The sequence below is a fragment of the Amphiura filiformis genome, chromosome 9 (assembly GCF_039555335.1).
Source record: "Amphiura filiformis chromosome 9, Afil_fr2py, whole genome shotgun sequence".
Lineage (NCBI taxonomy): Eukaryota > Metazoa > Echinodermata > Ophiuroidea > Amphilepidida > Amphiuridae > Amphiura > Amphiura filiformis.
In genome coordinates, this window is record NC_092636.1 from 53428565 (window position 1) to 53447467 (window position 18903).

The 18903-nt window shown below is 34.9% G+C and overlaps 1 protein-coding gene across 1 annotated transcript in view; it reads left to right on the plus strand.

The window, feature by feature from the left end:
* Positions 1–8902, plus strand: part of LOC140161161 (C-Jun-amino-terminal kinase-interacting protein 4-like) — a 71397-nt gene extending 62495 nt beyond the window's left edge. The window contains 1 exon segment of the mRNA XM_072184594.1: positions 3195–8902. Within this exon segment, the coding sequence (XP_072040695.1) occupies positions 3195–3312 (118 nt within the window). The 3' untranslated portion in view covers positions 3313–8902.
* The last annotated feature ends 10001 nt before the right edge of the window (positions 8903–18903 follow it).

Below are 18903 nucleotides of genomic sequence, written 5' to 3' on the forward strand. Positions count from 1 at the left end.
TTGCGGGTTTGTGACATAGGTTGACATTGGAATTCATGGTCTCTCTTATCTTAATTCATCTATTGTTTTGTAAATCTCTTGTTCATCCAGTTCACTTTGGAATAGCCATTTAACATTGTATCCATTATGTGTGTGTGTCTGTCAGTTTGTCTGGCACAGAGGGTTTTCTGATAACATTGAAAAAGTAGATTTGTACAGTAACTTGAAGGATAAGTTGTGCTTTTGGCCATTAGATTTCATGGGAACATTGAATTTCTGGTGATATGTTTCATGTAGTGGGGCTTTTACATTAAGCATGAAGGATTTGTCATTTTTAATGTGTTATTCCTGAGGGTGAGATACAGTCCAGTGGATCAAAATCATGTTATAATTAACACATCATGCAATTTTAGAGTACTTTGTATTCTAGGTTGGTAAAGTGAGTAGCATATTTCTTTCCCCAGACTTGTGACTTCTATAGATGAGTTGACCTCAATGTTTATCAACAAAGGCAAGGGACTGTTATATCGATATGCTTGAGTGAACCCCATGTAACCACTACACTGTTAAAATAGCCTTATTGTGATGTGGGGGGGGGGGGTTTAAAAACACAAGCCCTGAACAAAATATGATGCGTGCACATACTGCCAGGCAAAAAAACAATGGAAATTGTGATGATGCGTGCCCATACTGCCAGGCATTGACGTCAAAAGTCAACTCATCTATATGGACACATTGAATCCTATTGAGACAGGATACAGAGTAGAGTATACTAATTTATGATTGGATCGGGAGGTGTTTTCCATTGCAGTCAATGGTCAAGTTGATTTAAAAGTTATTCATGAGCCCTGTTTCTAATTAGTGCCATTTTGAGGGATTCAATTTTTGCTCTTTGCCTAATTTTAATTGTTTCGCTTATTTTAAAACTTCCTTACAATGATCAATACACAAAAGGTGCATATATGGTGTTATTTCCACAGTAGCCAGCAGCTGCTTGGAACACACAAAGTATGAACATAAATGTAGCTCAAAACAGTTTAAATATGAGATGTTTGTATAATTAACCAGTTTCCTAAAAGACATGGGAAGATCCTTTGTCATATGATAACCTAGGTGAATCCTATAATTACCATAATTCTTATGAAACAAAGCCATTTTGAAAGTATACAAAGGCTAGCATCATTGTCCTTGTCTGTGATGTCTTTTTGTGATTAACAGAACGTTATATTTTTAAATCATTCCATTAACGGGATAGGTATTTCACCTGACTTTATTGATGTGTCTTATTTCCTAGCATCTCAAGTAAACTCGCTATATGTGGCATGTTGACATATTTATTCAGCGTTTGAACACCTGTTTTTTCTCCAAAATGGCAGATACCATCCACTGCATGGCTAGTATGCAAACAAACTAAATGAATAACAAATAGAATGCTATATAATGAAACCCCTGATAGAATAATATACTACTCCAGTTAAGGGGGTACTACACCTCTGCTCAATTTTGTGCCTATTTTTGCATTTTTCTCAAATATTATAGCGCATTGGTGAAAAGTAAGATATGTATATTATAGGGGCAAGGACTACAACTACTGCACTGGAAATTTTATTTCAACACAGACAACAGTTGTGGAGTTACAGTCAAAAATGAGGGAAACCAATATTTGATCAATAAATCAATAACTACTTGCCATGAGTTGCTGAATTGTCAGTGCAGTAGTTGTAGTCCTTGCCCCTATAATATACATATCTTACTTGTCACCAATGCGCTATAATTTTTGAGAAAAATGCAAAAATAGGCACAACATTGGCAAGGGGTGTAGTACCCCATTAAAATCTGCATTTAAAACCAATTGATATGAAAAACAATAAAATTGTTTTAATAGTTTTTAATATAATTGGATTTAAACTTCTGACCACACAATATGAATAATAAATTTATAGCCAAAGATTTTGAACCTGTGTCCTTTGGTTTATTTTAAAAAAATGCTCTACTAGCTGAGCTAATGAGCGAGCTTGAGAAGATTTATAGGTGGATATTCAGATATTGAATAACAATCTGGTCTAACTCGTAAACTCTGTTGGTAGGGCAATGGGCCAGTAAACCAAAGGTCCCTGGTTCAAATCCTGGATGGTCAGTGGAATTTTTTTCACTGGCTGTTATTCATGTTGTGAGATGAGAAGTTTAAATTGAATCATAATAAAAAGTTATCCACATGTTTAAGCCACATTTCTCTAAATAATATTGCTATAATTGAAGACTGAATTAAAAAGACTAGTCTGCGTGTGATGTGAGGGCAAAGTCACAGTGTGATTGCTTGCTGACCTGTTAAGTAAAACATTTTGGTCTGGTTGGCACGACGTCATACGCAAACTAGTCTTTTTAATTCGGTCTTCAATTATACCATGTACCTTTTGCATTGTACAGCATGATCACCACAAGAAAATGGCCAGTGCACAAAAGCTTATAATAACTGATGGGCCAACATGATGTCAGTCATATATGATCCTATTCAATCGGCCATCACAACCAAATGCACTTGCAAAATGATGGCATTACCACTAACAGTATTCATTAGATTGCCAGTTACCCACCACCTGTCTACATATTATTGATAAATCAGCAGTTTATTAAAACCTGAGACGAATATACCTAAATATTCGTCTCAGATTAAAACAGTGTTAAATACAGACATTTTTACGCTCATATGCATTTTACTACATCTTTACAAAAGTGAATGAAAATTGCATTTTGGCTATGCTTAAAATACAGGCAACTACAGAAATAAATGCTTGCCATTCAAGTAGAAATCAAGCAAATTGGGAAAAAAGTTGAACAGAATAAGGTTATATTCCAACAAAGCCATGCCAACTAGATCTAGATAGCGGCACATGTATTTGTGTATTTGCACAAATTCAATCAGGATAGTGCAGTGAACAATATTGCCCTCTATAATTTTAAATTAGAAATTTGCCATTAGCCGTACAATACATAAGGCTGAAACTTGTGTTGACTGTTTGAAGTAGAAATATGGCTTGTTGAGGTTTAATTTACAGACAATCCAATCTGTTAAGTTTTTATATGTCACTTCTAAAGCTACAAATCTTGCTGCTGTCAGGTAGGTTTTGCTTCTAGCACAATAATCAAACATGTCTACACATGACCACCATTTCACTTATCAAAATACTAAAATTGTATCTTCCCAGGTGATGGAGCGATGAAGAAGAGAATTCCAGTAGTACCTATGGCGATGGACTGGTGAATTCAACCCGCATCACTCGCTCTGAGAGAAGTCATTTGATTGTCTGGCAAGTCACTGGAGCATCAGACTAGATCAACACACTGTCAGCTGCAACCTGAAGAAATCAACGGTATCCCACAATACACAGATGGTTAGCCCTTCACATCGGATGAGCCAATACTCATGTCTGCAAGTTTTGTTGAACATAGTCGTAAAATTGTTTTTTAAATTGAAACCGGCCACTTATTTTGCTACTCCTTGATACACCCCTATGGAAGACATGACCTTAATCTTACACACAGGGAGTGTAAATTTCAAATGGGCTTACCTGATTGCTGAATGGGTGACTTTATTTGAACTCTACTCTGTTGGAGATTAAGGTCATGTCTTCCATAGCGGGGGTATGGATTTCAGCTGGAATAGCCTAATTTCTCTGTATGTTCATAGATAAAATACATGTATTTTGCTGCCACTAAGATATATGACATTAGTTGGCGGCACAAAATAACAGCACTACTATGGCTACCCCCTAACAGTTCTCCTTTTACACGTGGGTGGAGTGGCACAAGATTAAGTATCTTGCCCATGGAGACAACATGTTGGCCCTGATGGGGTGCAAACCCACAACCTTGTGATCGAACCCACAAACTTGTGATGACGAGTCAAATACCCTAATCATTAGGTCAGTGTGCTCTCAGTATAACAAGTGAATACATACCATCTGCATGATTTACCATGGCAACCAAGTATCTGAGATAATCATGTGACTGTTAGGGGTAACACTAATCAAAGTGCTATGTGCAGCACATGTGGGATGCTGTGAGTTTCTTCTTTGTATGCATTCTATGAGTATCATTTGAAATCTTTCTTTTTTTTCTAAATTATGAGTTTATTGCTCACCATATCTGTCAGTAAAAATTAACAACATCTGAGATTTTGCCCTTTGAATGTGAAACTGATCTGAAATGCTAGATGATTCAGGTAACTTTGGTTAGAATGGAAACAAACTGAAATAAAATAATCAGCATCATTTATGAATAGTTCAACTGGCTTTCAAAGTAGTTTCACTTTTAAAATAATAACAAGCATATGATCAGGTATTTAGTGGTAATATGTAGATCAAATTTATTTGAATCAATCTATGATGCAAAATGTTTCAAATATCTGTGATTTTTTAGTGATAAATCCAGAAAAAAATATTTGCAATATTTAGACTTGCCATATTTAGACTTTCACCATCTTGGCTCATGGCTTTCTCAGAATGACTGCTGAGATTCACTCCTTTTTTGCAAGGGATTTTCTGGTACTTTGGGTGCTTTTCTCATGCTTAAGTTCTTCTTATTAGGGGATTAGAAAAACGCACAGTAAGTACATACAAATCCAGATGGAAAAGGAGTGAATCCCAGTGATCATTGTAAGAAAGCCATGAGCCAAGATGACGAAAATCTAATTATTGCAAAACAGAAGTTCAATTATTATATTTTTCTGGATTTGTCACTCAAAAAATCACATATGTTTTAATTATTTTTTATCTTTCCACAGGGCACAAAACTTCAGTGCTCTGTGTCTGATATTTAAATTTACAATCAATTTTATCAAAATGTTTACCCTTATTATTTGTTTCTTTGTGATAACCTATTTCTGTTACACTTTTGAGTTAGAAATTTCACATTTTGTTTTGTAAATATTGCTTTTATACCTCTAAAATGGACATCTGTAATGTATTGAACAAAATTATTTATGTTTGTGGAGTTAGAATTTACAGCATGATAGTTTGTTTAGTGGCATCATACAGGGTGTGCCAAAATTGCAGCATGTATAAAATATGCAGATCATTTGTATTGTAACAAACTGTAGTAGCAATGCTTAGAAAAATTTGCTATTGTTGCAACAGTTTACAATTGGACTTCTAAACAGTACTAGGAAAGAGAACGGAAGCATTTGTGTTACAAAAACTTACATTTGGTACAAACTCATTTGGCTCTACAATTTTTCTGTTAATAAAATACGGAAATGTGTCATAAAGAGTGGTAGATATAAGTCAACTTAGAATGAGAAAAACCCATGTCTAAGAGGTGTGTTAGGTAATACTTCAATGTAGATAAAATAGCTACATTTTCTTTTGGTGCACCCTGTATGATGAAATTACGCCCTATAACCAACTATGTGGGTGACAAACATGCTTGTGATCAGCTTAGATTCAATCCAATAATTTATGCACTTCAATGATGGTTTCATACCAAAACCTGAGCTGTTTGTGAGGACATAATGGGCTATTCCAGTTGAAATCCATACACTCCCTATGGAATACATGACCTTAATCTCCCACACAGGGGTGTTAATTTCAAATGAAGTCACCCATTCAGGTAAACTCATTCGAAATTCACACTCTGTGTGTGAGATATTAATGTCATGTTTTCCATAGATGGTGTATGGATTTCATCTTGAATAACCCAATCATGCCATCAACATCTAGCTCCTATAGACCTTTTCAAATCAAAGTTTTCCAAAACATCTTTTTGTTTATGATGACCGAATTTATAATTGGGGGTCAACATGCAACTGTTGGGTGCTGCACTTAATGCTGGTTGGCAACTGTTGGGTGCTGCACTTAATGCTGGTTGCTGTGTTTTATGTAATGCGTGTTAATGGTGAGAGCTTATGTGAATTTACACAAGTGGATTATGACAAGTATGCACCTGTTGTATGTGACTTGGTCTTGTGAACATTTTTGATGTTGATTTGAAAAGGTCCACAGGAAGCAGCCGATGATGAGCCGGAAAATTTGTCATTTTATGTTCATAAAGTAAGAAGTACAAAACTGTCAGTGAGGTAGGTCAGCATACTTAGTCATCAGATTTATGATATTTGTGTACAAATATTTTTAAACAAAAACATTTCTTTAGAGTAGGATAGAAAGAATGTAGATGTTTTATCAGTTCAAAAATAGTGATAGAATTGTGAATCTGAATCAGATTTCATCCAAATGCAAAATAGTCCTAATGACTCAAAAATATTCTCTTGTTATCAGAAAGAAAGTTAGGTTAGGTTGTAGCTTTTTATGTTTTATCGTATTTTTGAACTTGCTAAAGGAAGTATTTATTTTTATAAAAAAACATGTCATGTTGTTGCGACATGTTTGATCTCAGAAGTGAAGATTTTAGCTATAATATCAATAGAATTGATGCCCAAATTAATATATAATACCACTTTGAAAGAACAAATGACTAACTGATGTTTCTATTGAGTTAGATAGCTGTATTGTACGGATTTTTTTAGACTAATCAAACAGTGTGACTGTGCTTGTTGTGGACTATATTGTACAGGGTACAGTTAAGAATAGTGTGTTGTAACTTTTTCTTGGAATTCTTAATGCAGTGATCTTCCATTATGCATGAGATATAGATTTATGCAGACGTCTAGTTTCAAAATACTGTATCAATTGGAATATTCCATTTGAAATCGGCCCTCCTACTGTAGAAGATTGAAGAAAAGTCTTCTGCAGAGGGAGTATGTTTTTTAAATGGAATTGGCAAGGGCTAACATACTTCCTCCGTATATGGCTTTACATATACATTATCTTTCACAACAGGAGTGAGTGTTTCAAATGGAACTTACCCAATTGTCTATTCAATTTGAAACCCATACTCCACCTGTGGAAGATTTCAGCTAAATTTTGCACATGGGGAGCATGGGTTTCAAACGGAATAGCCAATTTTGCATCGGTTGAATTTTCACTCATTTCATGTACAGGTATATCACGGGTGTGCCCAGAAACCTTATGTATGCATCAATTAATGTTGGATATTGAGGATTAAAAGTAGTTGGTCCGGTTACATGTTTTCATGTTTTCTGCCTTACATAGAAGCCTATCACCCAAACATTCTTATTCAAAGTTGGAGTTAAATTGCTTCAGCATTTTGGATAGTAGAAGCAAAAATCTATATCACCATGGCCCATAGGGCAGTACATACTTAATACTCTTGGATTGGTTCACTACCCTACTACCATGTGTTTATTCATACCATCTTAAACAAAACATATCAGGCCTAACATTTTAATTGGTTCTAAGAAAGATATGAGTGTTCTTCTGAAGCTGAAATCTCAATTTTGATGGGATGAAGTATAGGAAGACGCAATTAGATCACCTTTAATCATAGCATGTTTGAAAATGAAATTAGTGAAAATTTGACCTGGGCAAAAATTGGTACCTGTGTACAGTTGCAGAAAAGAACATGCCTTAGCTTTACAACAAAGTGATTTCTTGTGAAAAATGTATTTTGTGATTGTCTGTTGTTTTGAAAAGAAGATTCTTACCTACTAAATGTGAAAATTACTTGTGGTACAGCATTATTGTATGTATACAGGGAGCTCTTTAATGTACGATCCTGGCCTTGTGAAGGTTTTAAATTCTTTACCAATTTGCGTTTCACTAAAAACCAACAACTTGTTTCCAAAATTATTGTTTGTTATCTAGCTTGAAAATGTTAGATCTCATAGCTATAGTAAGTGTGGTATGAGTTACAATTGCTTCCCATTTGCCTGATCTGACACAGAATCATACAGGGTTGTCAACTCCCATACATTCAGCATGAGTCTCACACATTTGGACACTTTCTTAAGCTCTCACGCCAAGGTAGTAATATCTCATGCCATGGTAGCAAAATCTCATGCATCATCAAAATATAGTCCCAAATTTTTTTTTTGTATGTTCCTTCCCTAACCCCTCCCAATTTTGAAGTTCTCTAGCTCAAACAATATTTCCGTCCCCGTATGCCCCTGTTCATTATCTCACGCCAGGCAATTCTGAAAAGTTGGCAACCCTGAATAATAGCTGTAACAGCTTGGTAAAGTAACTGAACCAAAGATCTTATACAATGAGATAAGACACTCCATACAATTAATGTGCAAACAGCCTATACCGATGTGAGGACAGAAAATGTGACTCTCGCGCCAGCCTCCCACACAACCAGTTAACTATGTGGTCCTGACACTCGTCGTTCATAACCGCCAGGACCAAATAATTAACCGGCTGTGCAGGAGATCAGCACGAGAGTCACATTTTCTGTCCTCCGGAGTGTCACGTGCTTGACTGAACCCTCTTCATTTTACGCCTTCAGTACATGCCAATTTGAGGCCACTTTATTAAAAATCATCTAACCAATTGTATCTATTCAAAACTGTTATAATTCATTGAGCCCTTGCATTGGTCACTGATAATTTATGGACAAATCATTGCAAAATCCAAACCAGCAGATTATTTGCATCATAAATTCTTTTATGGAGCACTTGTACTTTATGGCACTGTGGTACGCCTTACCAATCTTACACCATCTGGGTACTGTGCAAGTAAATCTTGCATAAAATACACTACAAAACTTAAATAAGTTGCCCACTAGTAAATACCGGGCAAGTGGAATAGGTTGTGAACTATTGGTCCAATCTGTGGTAACGAACAGGTGGCCCGCCCAAAAGCCTTGGCGTCACTGCCTTGACCAGAGTATTTCTGTCACTCTTAATAACTTGGAATTCATATGAAGGAAATGCCTATCACATGTGCTCCCATCTTACTAACACCAAAAATTGGACTCTGGATGACCAAGTTTGCAAAATATGTGCAGACACTTAAAGAAATTGTAGGAATCTATTATTATTAAATTCTTTTTTCCTTGTAAAAAAAAATGTTATGGTAAATGAATGCAAAATGCTGTCACAAAAAATCTGTAATATAACCCTGTATAGTTAATTGTAATGATGCGTTTAAGAACAAGTGCAATCTCCTGTGTATATATTTACTGTAAAAAAATGTATGTGGTAAATTTGAAGATTAGCCTAGACTTAACACTGTAATACAAAAATGAACGACACATGTGGTATTGTAGCATGGCATTTGTAATAATACTAACAAATATATTCTTTATTTTGATTTCCTTCATCTTTTTTAATTACTTTTACTAGAAGTTTGTGTACATAGATTGAAAATGTAACTGGTGACATTGACATAATATGTAGCAATATATTTTGTAGTTTTGAATAATTGCCCCCTCTTGGGAGACAAGCTATTAATAGCACGAATGCGAGACGTCTCACCCCGAAACCTATTCGCCCCAAAAAAGTTCACCCAATACACATTACATACCACGACCAGTTCGCCCCAATACACGTACATACCACGACCAGTTCGCCCCAATTGACTCACCGTGTATAACGTTGCCGTAGCGTGCATAGTAGGCCATACTGCAGTTACTGTCCGTTTTCCTATACACAATACACAGTGCTCTTTCCCATTGACGCGTGACCCTACAAATAGCCCTACGTTAACAGTATGGGGATATGACTAGTTAACGTCGCTGTGTGAAAAATAACCGGCCAATATAAAAAGTACTCTTCTAAAGTTCTAGAAAATATAGTTTTTTAACATGTCCTAAATTTTTAGCTAATTTAGATGTTTGGAAATATTCGTACTTTGGTGTTTTAGTTAATGTTATAGGTAATAGTACATTGCCTAGTTAACGTCGCTGTGTGAAAAATAACCGGCCAATATTAAAAGTACTCTTCTAAAATTCTAGACAATATAGTTTTGTAACATGTCCTAAATTTTTAGCTAATTTAGGTGTTTGGAGAGGGTCGTACTTTTGTGTTTTAGGAAGGACATGTAAGCGACAGATAACACCAAAAATATGAAGAAATTATTTCCAAACCGTGTTAAGTCAAAAATCATTATGTTGCTCATTTTCAAGAATGCTGGTTTACAAAAAGCACGCCATTGTCTGATTTCGTGAACAAAGCCACACATAACATTGTTTCCTTTCGTTTCCTTTATAATCGGTTACCCAACTGAAGCTATGAATACCAGCTTTATTGCGATATCGCACATGAAAACAGTCACTTGTGCACAACCAGAGAAGATCCGATTTAATCAGTTGAGCTGTTTCAATGAGTGTTATCTTGGTTTAATAGCTTTTAATGGGGTTAAGTCCTGCAAAGGTCGAGATGAATTCTACTGTAGACATGACTGCATCATGCCTACTAGTAGTGTTAAACATGATGTAAATTACTTATAAATCGCCAGTGTAATAATTTATATAATATATGGCAAAACAAAACATTATATAAAAGAAAATAAAAACAACAAAAAACTCTTACTCTTGCGAGTTTTGTGTATTTTTATTTTACCGACTCAAACTCAGTTAAAATAGGTAAGTTTGAGATGTTCAAAACTTTCAAAACTTGCAGTCCTATAAACATATTAAATCAGAGAAGATCTTCTTTGACATAATGAAACTATTAAAAGGACTGAAAAAAATATATTTGGCAATTTGCGTACAACTAGCAAAACAAACGCCAGCAGCAGCTTTGAGATGTTTTGTGGGTTCCGTGCTGTGCACCGGGCTGTGCACTGACTTTTGCCGCTTTTGCACAGCGTGTAAGCGGCGGATATTTGCTGCCACTTCGCAAAACGCCGGGTGTGATATGTGTTCAATCCTGGTTCAATCAATGGTACCGTGACCAAAACGCATAAAAGTGCCAGAACACACCGACGGCGTACCTTGCTTGACAAGTCCCGGGCCCTTGCCGTGTGCCTTACACACTGATGTACGATCGATTGCTTGACAAGTAGGCCTAGTATGCTCTCAATTTGATTAAGACCGGAGGTAGTGCCACAAAGAAGAAAAATGCAATGATTTTGTTTGCAAAACTGGTTAAAGTCCAGTATTAATACGATTTCTGTCAAATTTTAATTTGGTTATTCTTTGCCAAATATTATTATAGTAACAACTGTCAGGAAAGTTTTCTGGTCATTCTAAACTGTGATGTTCTAAAATAATCAAAGATATAACAATTTTTAAATATTAGTCTCAGATAATTATATATTCATCCTCATATAGCTTGATATGCTCGTTACAACTCTTTACAATAACTTATTATTATATATATCTTTAATTGAAATGCTATTATTTTAATTATATAATCATAATTTTATAATGTTTCAGATATATTGTACATTGTAATTGACAGTTATCATGATTCATTTTGTTCTTAATTTCTGCAACTTGCCTGTCAATCACAGACTAATTATGATTGATTTAAACACCACGGGACATCTTACATTGTACCTCTCAATCCTCTCAATATGCCAACAATTTTAAGGCGGGATGTTTTAACTCGATGATGTTAATACAAATGTCGACCTTATTTTATTGATTTAGCCTATATCATACGCTAATACATAAGTTGGCATAATTATTCCCGGAATATCATGATTATATCGTTATGAACACGACAGAGTGCCGAATACATAAAATTGTTGTTCTGAGTAAGCGGCGTTTGAAAATCTTGGTACCATGCTCGACCAATGGGCTCAATCGATCCAATTTTATATCACAATTTTTGCCCCGAAATACCAATGACCGCAATTTTTGGCAAGCTGAGAGGGGGGCAAGCAATTTTTGGCACGAATTCATGGGGCGTCTTTTTAATAAAACGCTCTAAAAGGCTTAGGAAAACAATGGAAACGCTTAAAAATGCAAATTGTCCTGCTCGCTGGGCTCGCAACATACATCTAGACCATTTAAGGTTTGCAATTTGGGATCCCAAAATTTGACATGTTCAAGGGGGGGTAAAGAATTTTTGGCGAGCGAGAGGGGGTGGGCAAGCGATTTTTGGCGAGGGGGGGGGAAGCGATTTTGGTGAGCCGTTTGGAAATTTTACCCTGGGGCTCATAATTATTGCACAGCACCTAAACACGTTACACAAAATTGTTCCATTAATTGGATTTTTTACCCATGGTAGCTCCAATATCTTAAAAAACATAATTAATTTGGCAGAGTTCAATGTAAGCTTTGACATTTTTAAACATTAAATAGGCTATCGCCCTTTTTTTTACATTTTTAAAGTAAAAACAAAATTGAAGAAGAAAAAGTTTGTTCTCAGAGAATAAATAAATTGAATCTTGTGTGAAATATTGTATTAGGCCTATATTAAAGCCACGATTTCTCCGTGATACGGAAAACGGAAAAATTCACGGAAATCGGGTTTGCCCACGGAAATTTGAAAATGCCACAAAATTGTAAAAACTGTGTAAAATGTCTAACTGTTGTGTTGATTTGCAAAATAAAACAAAGAAAAGTGATTATTTGGCAGTAATCAACCATTAAACAACCCATTTTAGCATTAATTCTAGGCCTACTCCAGTAAAGGGTAATACAAAATACACTTATAAAACATGTTTGTTTTCAATTTTCAGTGCTTTATAATTATTGGAAAAGCGGAAAATCACGGAAATCGTCCAATTTGTAACACGGAATTTTAATTTAAGTAACATGGAGAAATCGTGGCTTTAGCCTATATTATGTTGTAAAAAGAATTAAATGGGAAATATTTTCCATTTGAATTATAGCGAAAGAAAACACATTGGATTTATGCGCGCAAAAGTAACATTTTCCAATTCGCGCTCAATTCTTTTATTCTGTTCAATACTGTTCACGAAGGTGTGCGTTGTGTAACTTGGGGTGGAGGGTGTATAAAAATAGTTGTTTTTAAAAGGTTTAGTATGCCTGCAACGTCAGAAATCCCATTCTTGCATGAAAAGTAGCCTATACATTACCGGATACATTACCATGCATGAAGATATAATAATGTCTATAATACATGCTGCATGCATGGAAGACACCATTTAATATCATGAGTAGGCCTAATGTTGGAAACTCCATTCTTCCATACCAGAAGTTCAGCTTTTTCCTCTGGTCTTAAATTAAAATAAATATCTTGTTGTTTTCTTTGGTTTTAGATTTCAATAACATTTGTCAAAGTGTCAAAGTGATTTTCCATTCCTGCTCCAAATTTCAAGTTTGAGTATATGGGTGACCGATCATGACGATGTGTGTTGTGTGTGTGGGGGTGTGTGGGGGTGTGGGGGGTATACGGGTGTGGTTGTATAGAGAATAGCTAACCAAGCAAAGAAACAAAATTATTTGGGAAAGATTTTCCATTTTGAATTATTGGAGAAAGAGTTCAGATTTATGTGCTAAAAGTGACATTTTTCATTTCAGCGCTCAATTCTTCTAGTATTTCAGTGTGTTTATACTGCTGAATGAAGGTGAGCTTCAGTATGTGGGGGGGGGGGGGCGTGTGGGCGGGGCAGGGGGTGGAGGGTGTTATTGTTAAATGTTATATGCCTAGAGCGTCAAAATCCCACTCCTACATTAAAAGTATACAGTACCATGCATGATGATATATAATAATGTATGTACGTTCAAGCGCATGCTGCATGCACTGCAAGACACCATTAAATCTTTTGGCTGCCTGTAGATCTGAACATATAGGACTTTTCCCACAAAATGGTCTTGGGAGCAAAAATTTGCCTTTTGCGTGAAAAAAAGAAGGACGGGTCTTTGGATGTGGGTAAAGGAGCTCGTTACTAATAATATTTTGCCAAAGGATAACCAAATTAAAATTTGACCGAAATCGTATTAAAGGGGCATTTCGTGATCCACAGCCTCATCCCCCACTTTTCTCAAAAAAAGTTGAGATTTTTATATCACTGAAAACCTCTGGCTACATAATGTTTATGTACAAAATATTTCTTGCAGATTAATTCGTTTTGCAAAGATATCGTGAAATTTGAATTTCGCTCTGGTGCACCAGAACGAAATTACAACGCATTGTCTATGGAACAGTGTAATACACATAATCGTGCATAACTCGCAAACGCAAAATCGGAATCAACTGAAATTTTGGGAATAGGCTTTTTTCGTGGATATCTACTGAATAATGTCATAAAAAGAGATTGCTATGATCACGAAATACTCCTTTAATAGGCCTACTGGGCTTTAATCAGTTTTGCAAACAAAATCCCAACTTTTTCTTCTTCGCGTGCCTCCCAATAAAGGCCTACATCACAATTTCAAAACACGGCCCGTAATTCTCGGGGTCGTAAAAACATACTCGATAAAATAGATAAGTAACAAAAACCCATATGGATGGAAAAGTAGGCCTACATGATCAAAAATAAAATGTTTTCATAACATAAACATAGTCAGCTCAACTGAATCTCGGGCTGAATCACAAGGGTTTCTAAACCAATTCATAGCATTACACGCTTATATATATCACCAGCCAAATTGTTACAAATACTCAACATTTATTTAAAACAGCACTGCATACTGTCTACTGAAAATACAAATTGTATTAGTTACGAACAATGGATTGTAAAAACATGACAAATTCATAAAATACAAAAATACATTTTAATGGCATAAAATTCATAGAACACCGTCAAATTTGTTTACAAAGACATAGGCCTACAGTAAATAAACAAATTAAACAACACAATGTAAAGTGATTCAATAATATAATAATAATTAAGATATGATTAATATAATACTAGTACTATTAATAATATTAAAATGATAGTTATTTTTTATTGTTATCATAAGAAAATAATAATAATACTATAATTTTTACTATAATACCGTATTAATTATTATTATATGAATAGGTCGTATTGATTATTCCATAATACATGAATATAAAATAACACTCTTTCCGGTGAATCAATTGCTTCTAATATTATCAAAAAAGCAAACGGGAGACTCAAATTCTTGTACAGACATGCAGACTTTTTATGCATGAAAACACGCAAGACACTGTGTTCAGCTTTAATTCTTTGTCATTTCGATTATGCATGTTCTTCATGGTATACAGGGTTATCTAAAACTACAAAAACAAATTACAAATTATGCAAAACAAGATCGTTCGTTTTATTTTGGATGTGGGGCCACGTACTCACATTGGGCAGAAAGAATTGGATTTGGTGGGTATGCTATCCAGTCAAGACAGAGTAGTTCAATTAAAACTTAGTCATGTTTTTAAAATTTTCCATAACTGTTGTCCTGAATATATGAAAATGCATTTTACTAGAGTATCATCTCTTCATAATTACAGTACCAGGGGTAGTCCATTCAACTTTAAGGTTCCTCACTCCAAGGGCCAAAATAGCCTCACTTTCTTTAATAGTGCAATTCATCATTGGAACTCACTGCCAAATGAAATCAAGAACATCAATGATTTTAAATTGTACAAACAATCTGTCAAACAGTTTTTAGCTGATCAAGGGTCCATTTGATTTTCAGAGTTTGAGCTGGTCTCACATTTCTGCTTTTTCCGTCCTTTTTGCACGTTGTCTCTGTTCTTGTTTTTGTATGGCAGTTTGTTCCTATATTTCTTTTGCTTGTAAAGGACCCCAATGGAAATAAGCTTTTCCCAAGGCTTTTTGGGCTATCCTTGGTACTTGTGTTGATTTGTAATTTTGTTATACAATTTTGATGTGCAATATATTTTATTTTGTTATAATAATACTGTATACGTAGTGTAATTTGTATGTTATTCTTATAGTACCAAATAAAATCAATCAATCAATCAATCAATGCAAACAATTGGAAGTTGTATTGATTGGCCATATGACCGCATGCACTGCATTCATGGCACTTTACAGTTTACACAGTGAGTCAATTGGGGCGAACTTGTCGTGGTATGTACGTGTATTGGGGCGAGCTGGTCGCGGTATGTACGTGTATTGGGGCGAACTGGTAGTGGTATGTACTGGTGTGGGGCGAAACGTCCTGACACCTAATAGCACATATCTTTGAAGATTTGACTTATTTGACTTATGTATTGCATTTCTGTTTGAAGCACAAGTTCAGATGAAAAATGTGATATAAACCATCATTGCCTTGTGTTTTTGATTGATAATGTATAATAATAACAGATTTCCCAAATAAGAGTTGAATAATGTATTTATTAAAACAGAATATCCATTACAAAAGATCTAAGCACACAAAATATTTATTCTAAAAAGACTTTACACCCCTTGGACACTATTGGTCATCTAACAGCATTTCTGATTGGTTGATAACTTGAAATGCTCATTTCATTTGCCAATTATGACTAGACTGGTCAAACCTGCATTTGCAGATGATCTTATTAATACCCTCCATGATTGGTTCAAAATTGGACACAGTATTCATTTTGGCCAATCGGCAGGTAGTTCTCATGGGATTAATTGCAAATACAAGTTTATTACAGAACTAACACAAGGCAGCCTTAGGATAAATCACATTTTGCATTTGAACTTGTCATATTTGAAACCCAAAGTAAAATGGTACCTTAGAATGGGTTTAAAAACACTGATGAAATACACAGATATCTTAAACAAATTCTTGTACCAAAATCGCTGTTTATTTTGAGATAATTATGGTGTTCTGTTGCCCGAACTAAAATTTACCCTTTATAATGCTGCTGCTTCTTTAATTTATGTATTTTGCCGAAATTATAGTAGATCTGAATAAATCATACTTGTATGAAGACTGAAATTTGTCAACAGAAATGTTAGTGGCTGCATTAGTGGGATAGCTTGCCCCGCTGAGCATTGTGGGTAATATGGTGATTGGTTGGAAATCATCAGCTGCAGAGTACATTAAAAGCTCATAGATAGAAAAGTATGTTTCGATTCCAGTGTAAATTTTGAATCGCACATCCCAGGATTCTCGTAAGACAGCATTGAAATTGACCATAATTTACACACAACCTAATTATTAGTATTAGTTTTGAGCTCAACAATTTCCAACCATATTACCAACAATGCTCAGGGGACATTTCCCTATGGCTGCCTGTTATAGTGAAAATGTGTCATCCTTCCATATGAATTGGGATGATTATTATAGTGACCATAACTGTGATTGGGTGTTGTATCTCTCGAAGTCAGTGTAATTTCCCAGGATTTTTTCCAGATTTTAGGATTTTTTTTGCCCCTGATTTCAGGATTTGTTTCCTCTACTACCCTGCACAAAAATAAAGGAAAGTACCATTTTCAGAATATATTAATCAGCTATTTCAGGATTTTTGTCACAAGTGCAATCACACCCCTGTATAGTGTACATTTTCTTTCTTTCTCTCTTTTCTCTTTCTTTCTTTTTCTTTCTTTCTTTCTTTCTTTCTTTCTTTCTTTCTTTCTTTCTTTCTTTCTTTCTTTCTTTCTTTCTTTCTTTCTTTCTTTCTTTCTTTCTTTCTTTCTTTCTTTCTTTCTTTCTTTCTTTCTTTCTTTCTTTCTTTCTTTCTTTCTTTCTTGTTTGTCTGTCGCTCTTTGTTTATATCTTTCTTTTTGTTCATTTTCTCTCTCTCTCTCTCTTTATTTTTAGGGGGCAAATTAAAATGTAAACTGTTCATCAATGTCAGTTTCATGTCAAATCCATTCATTAAGACAATAAAAAACATGCTGTTTGATATACTACAATATCATACTTGCCTATAAACAGTGTTCAATGTAATATAATATTTTGAATAGATTCAAGAAACTATATGACTTGTAAAACATTACAATATATATCAAGAACAAGCTCTTTCGAAAGGCAAAACAAGGACATTTTAATACGCACCAATTCAGTTATTTAATTTAGCAACATGTACTGCAATTTCTCACTCTTATTAGGCTTTTGTATTCTTAACGTAACCAAAGACAAGTGGATTAAACTCTATATTGCAATACTAACAAACATATTAGTCCCATTGGCTTGACATTTTTCTGTAAAATTGTGATTTTCTTTTAATATTCCACATTGCTTATGATGGATGATGTTAACAAAATGTTGCATGTTCATCAGCATAAGGCTATTACATTTGAAATCATTTTCATGTATATAAAAAAGTAAGTCACTTTTAAAGGTGAATCTTTTTTGTTTGTTTGTTTGTTATATCTACTTATTTCATCTTCAAAACAATGAGTGTCATCTCTGGAAGTGAATTTCAAATGAAATATCCCATTAATTTGGAGTTTGGGCATTGTGTAGAGGTAAATCAGGAGAACTGTTGCTTTCAATGGATTCATTGCTGAAATGCAACAAAACCCAATATTGTGTATACTGTATGAAAGTATCTAACTGTTAAAATGAGGTATTCCAGTTGAAATCCATCTTATCCCTATGGAAGACATGACCTTAATCTTTCACACAATGGGTGTAGATTTCAAATGGAGTCGTCCGTTCAGATAACCCCATTTGAAATTCACACTCCCTGTGTGGGAGATTAAGGTCATGTTTTCCATAGGGGGTGTATGGATTACAACTGGAATAGCGCAATACTGACACCAGGTTAAGTAAAACGTAGAGTAATGTAATGTTCTATGCTGTGTTTGAGGTTTCATGCTAATGGCCAACAACTTGAGGGCTCAGTGCACCAAAGCCTCATCTCCATTAGCTCCTTGGGTTATGTTGTGTATAAATGCAATGGTGTGAATGAACAACATTACGCAGGGGGCTATTAGAGATGAGACTTTGTTGCACTGAGCCCTCGGCGATATCAGACTGTTGTAAAAGTGGACACCGAATACTGCAATGTATACAAATGAAACATAGGGTGAATGGGAAAAAACTTGCTAATATAACAAAGCTACATATCTGTATAGAATGATTTGATTCTTAGTTTGATAATGTGTAATACATTATTGGTCATGCTGCTAGTGTTGTATCCTATAATAAATGTGAAAAGCCTGCAAATACCCAAACATGTGTGTGTATGACTTATTTATATTACAGTATGCTCTGAGAGTATACTTTTATAATGTAGCTACAATCTTGGTCAAAATTATTTGCTAAACCTATGTTGTTTCCTTCCATTATTTTTTGCCC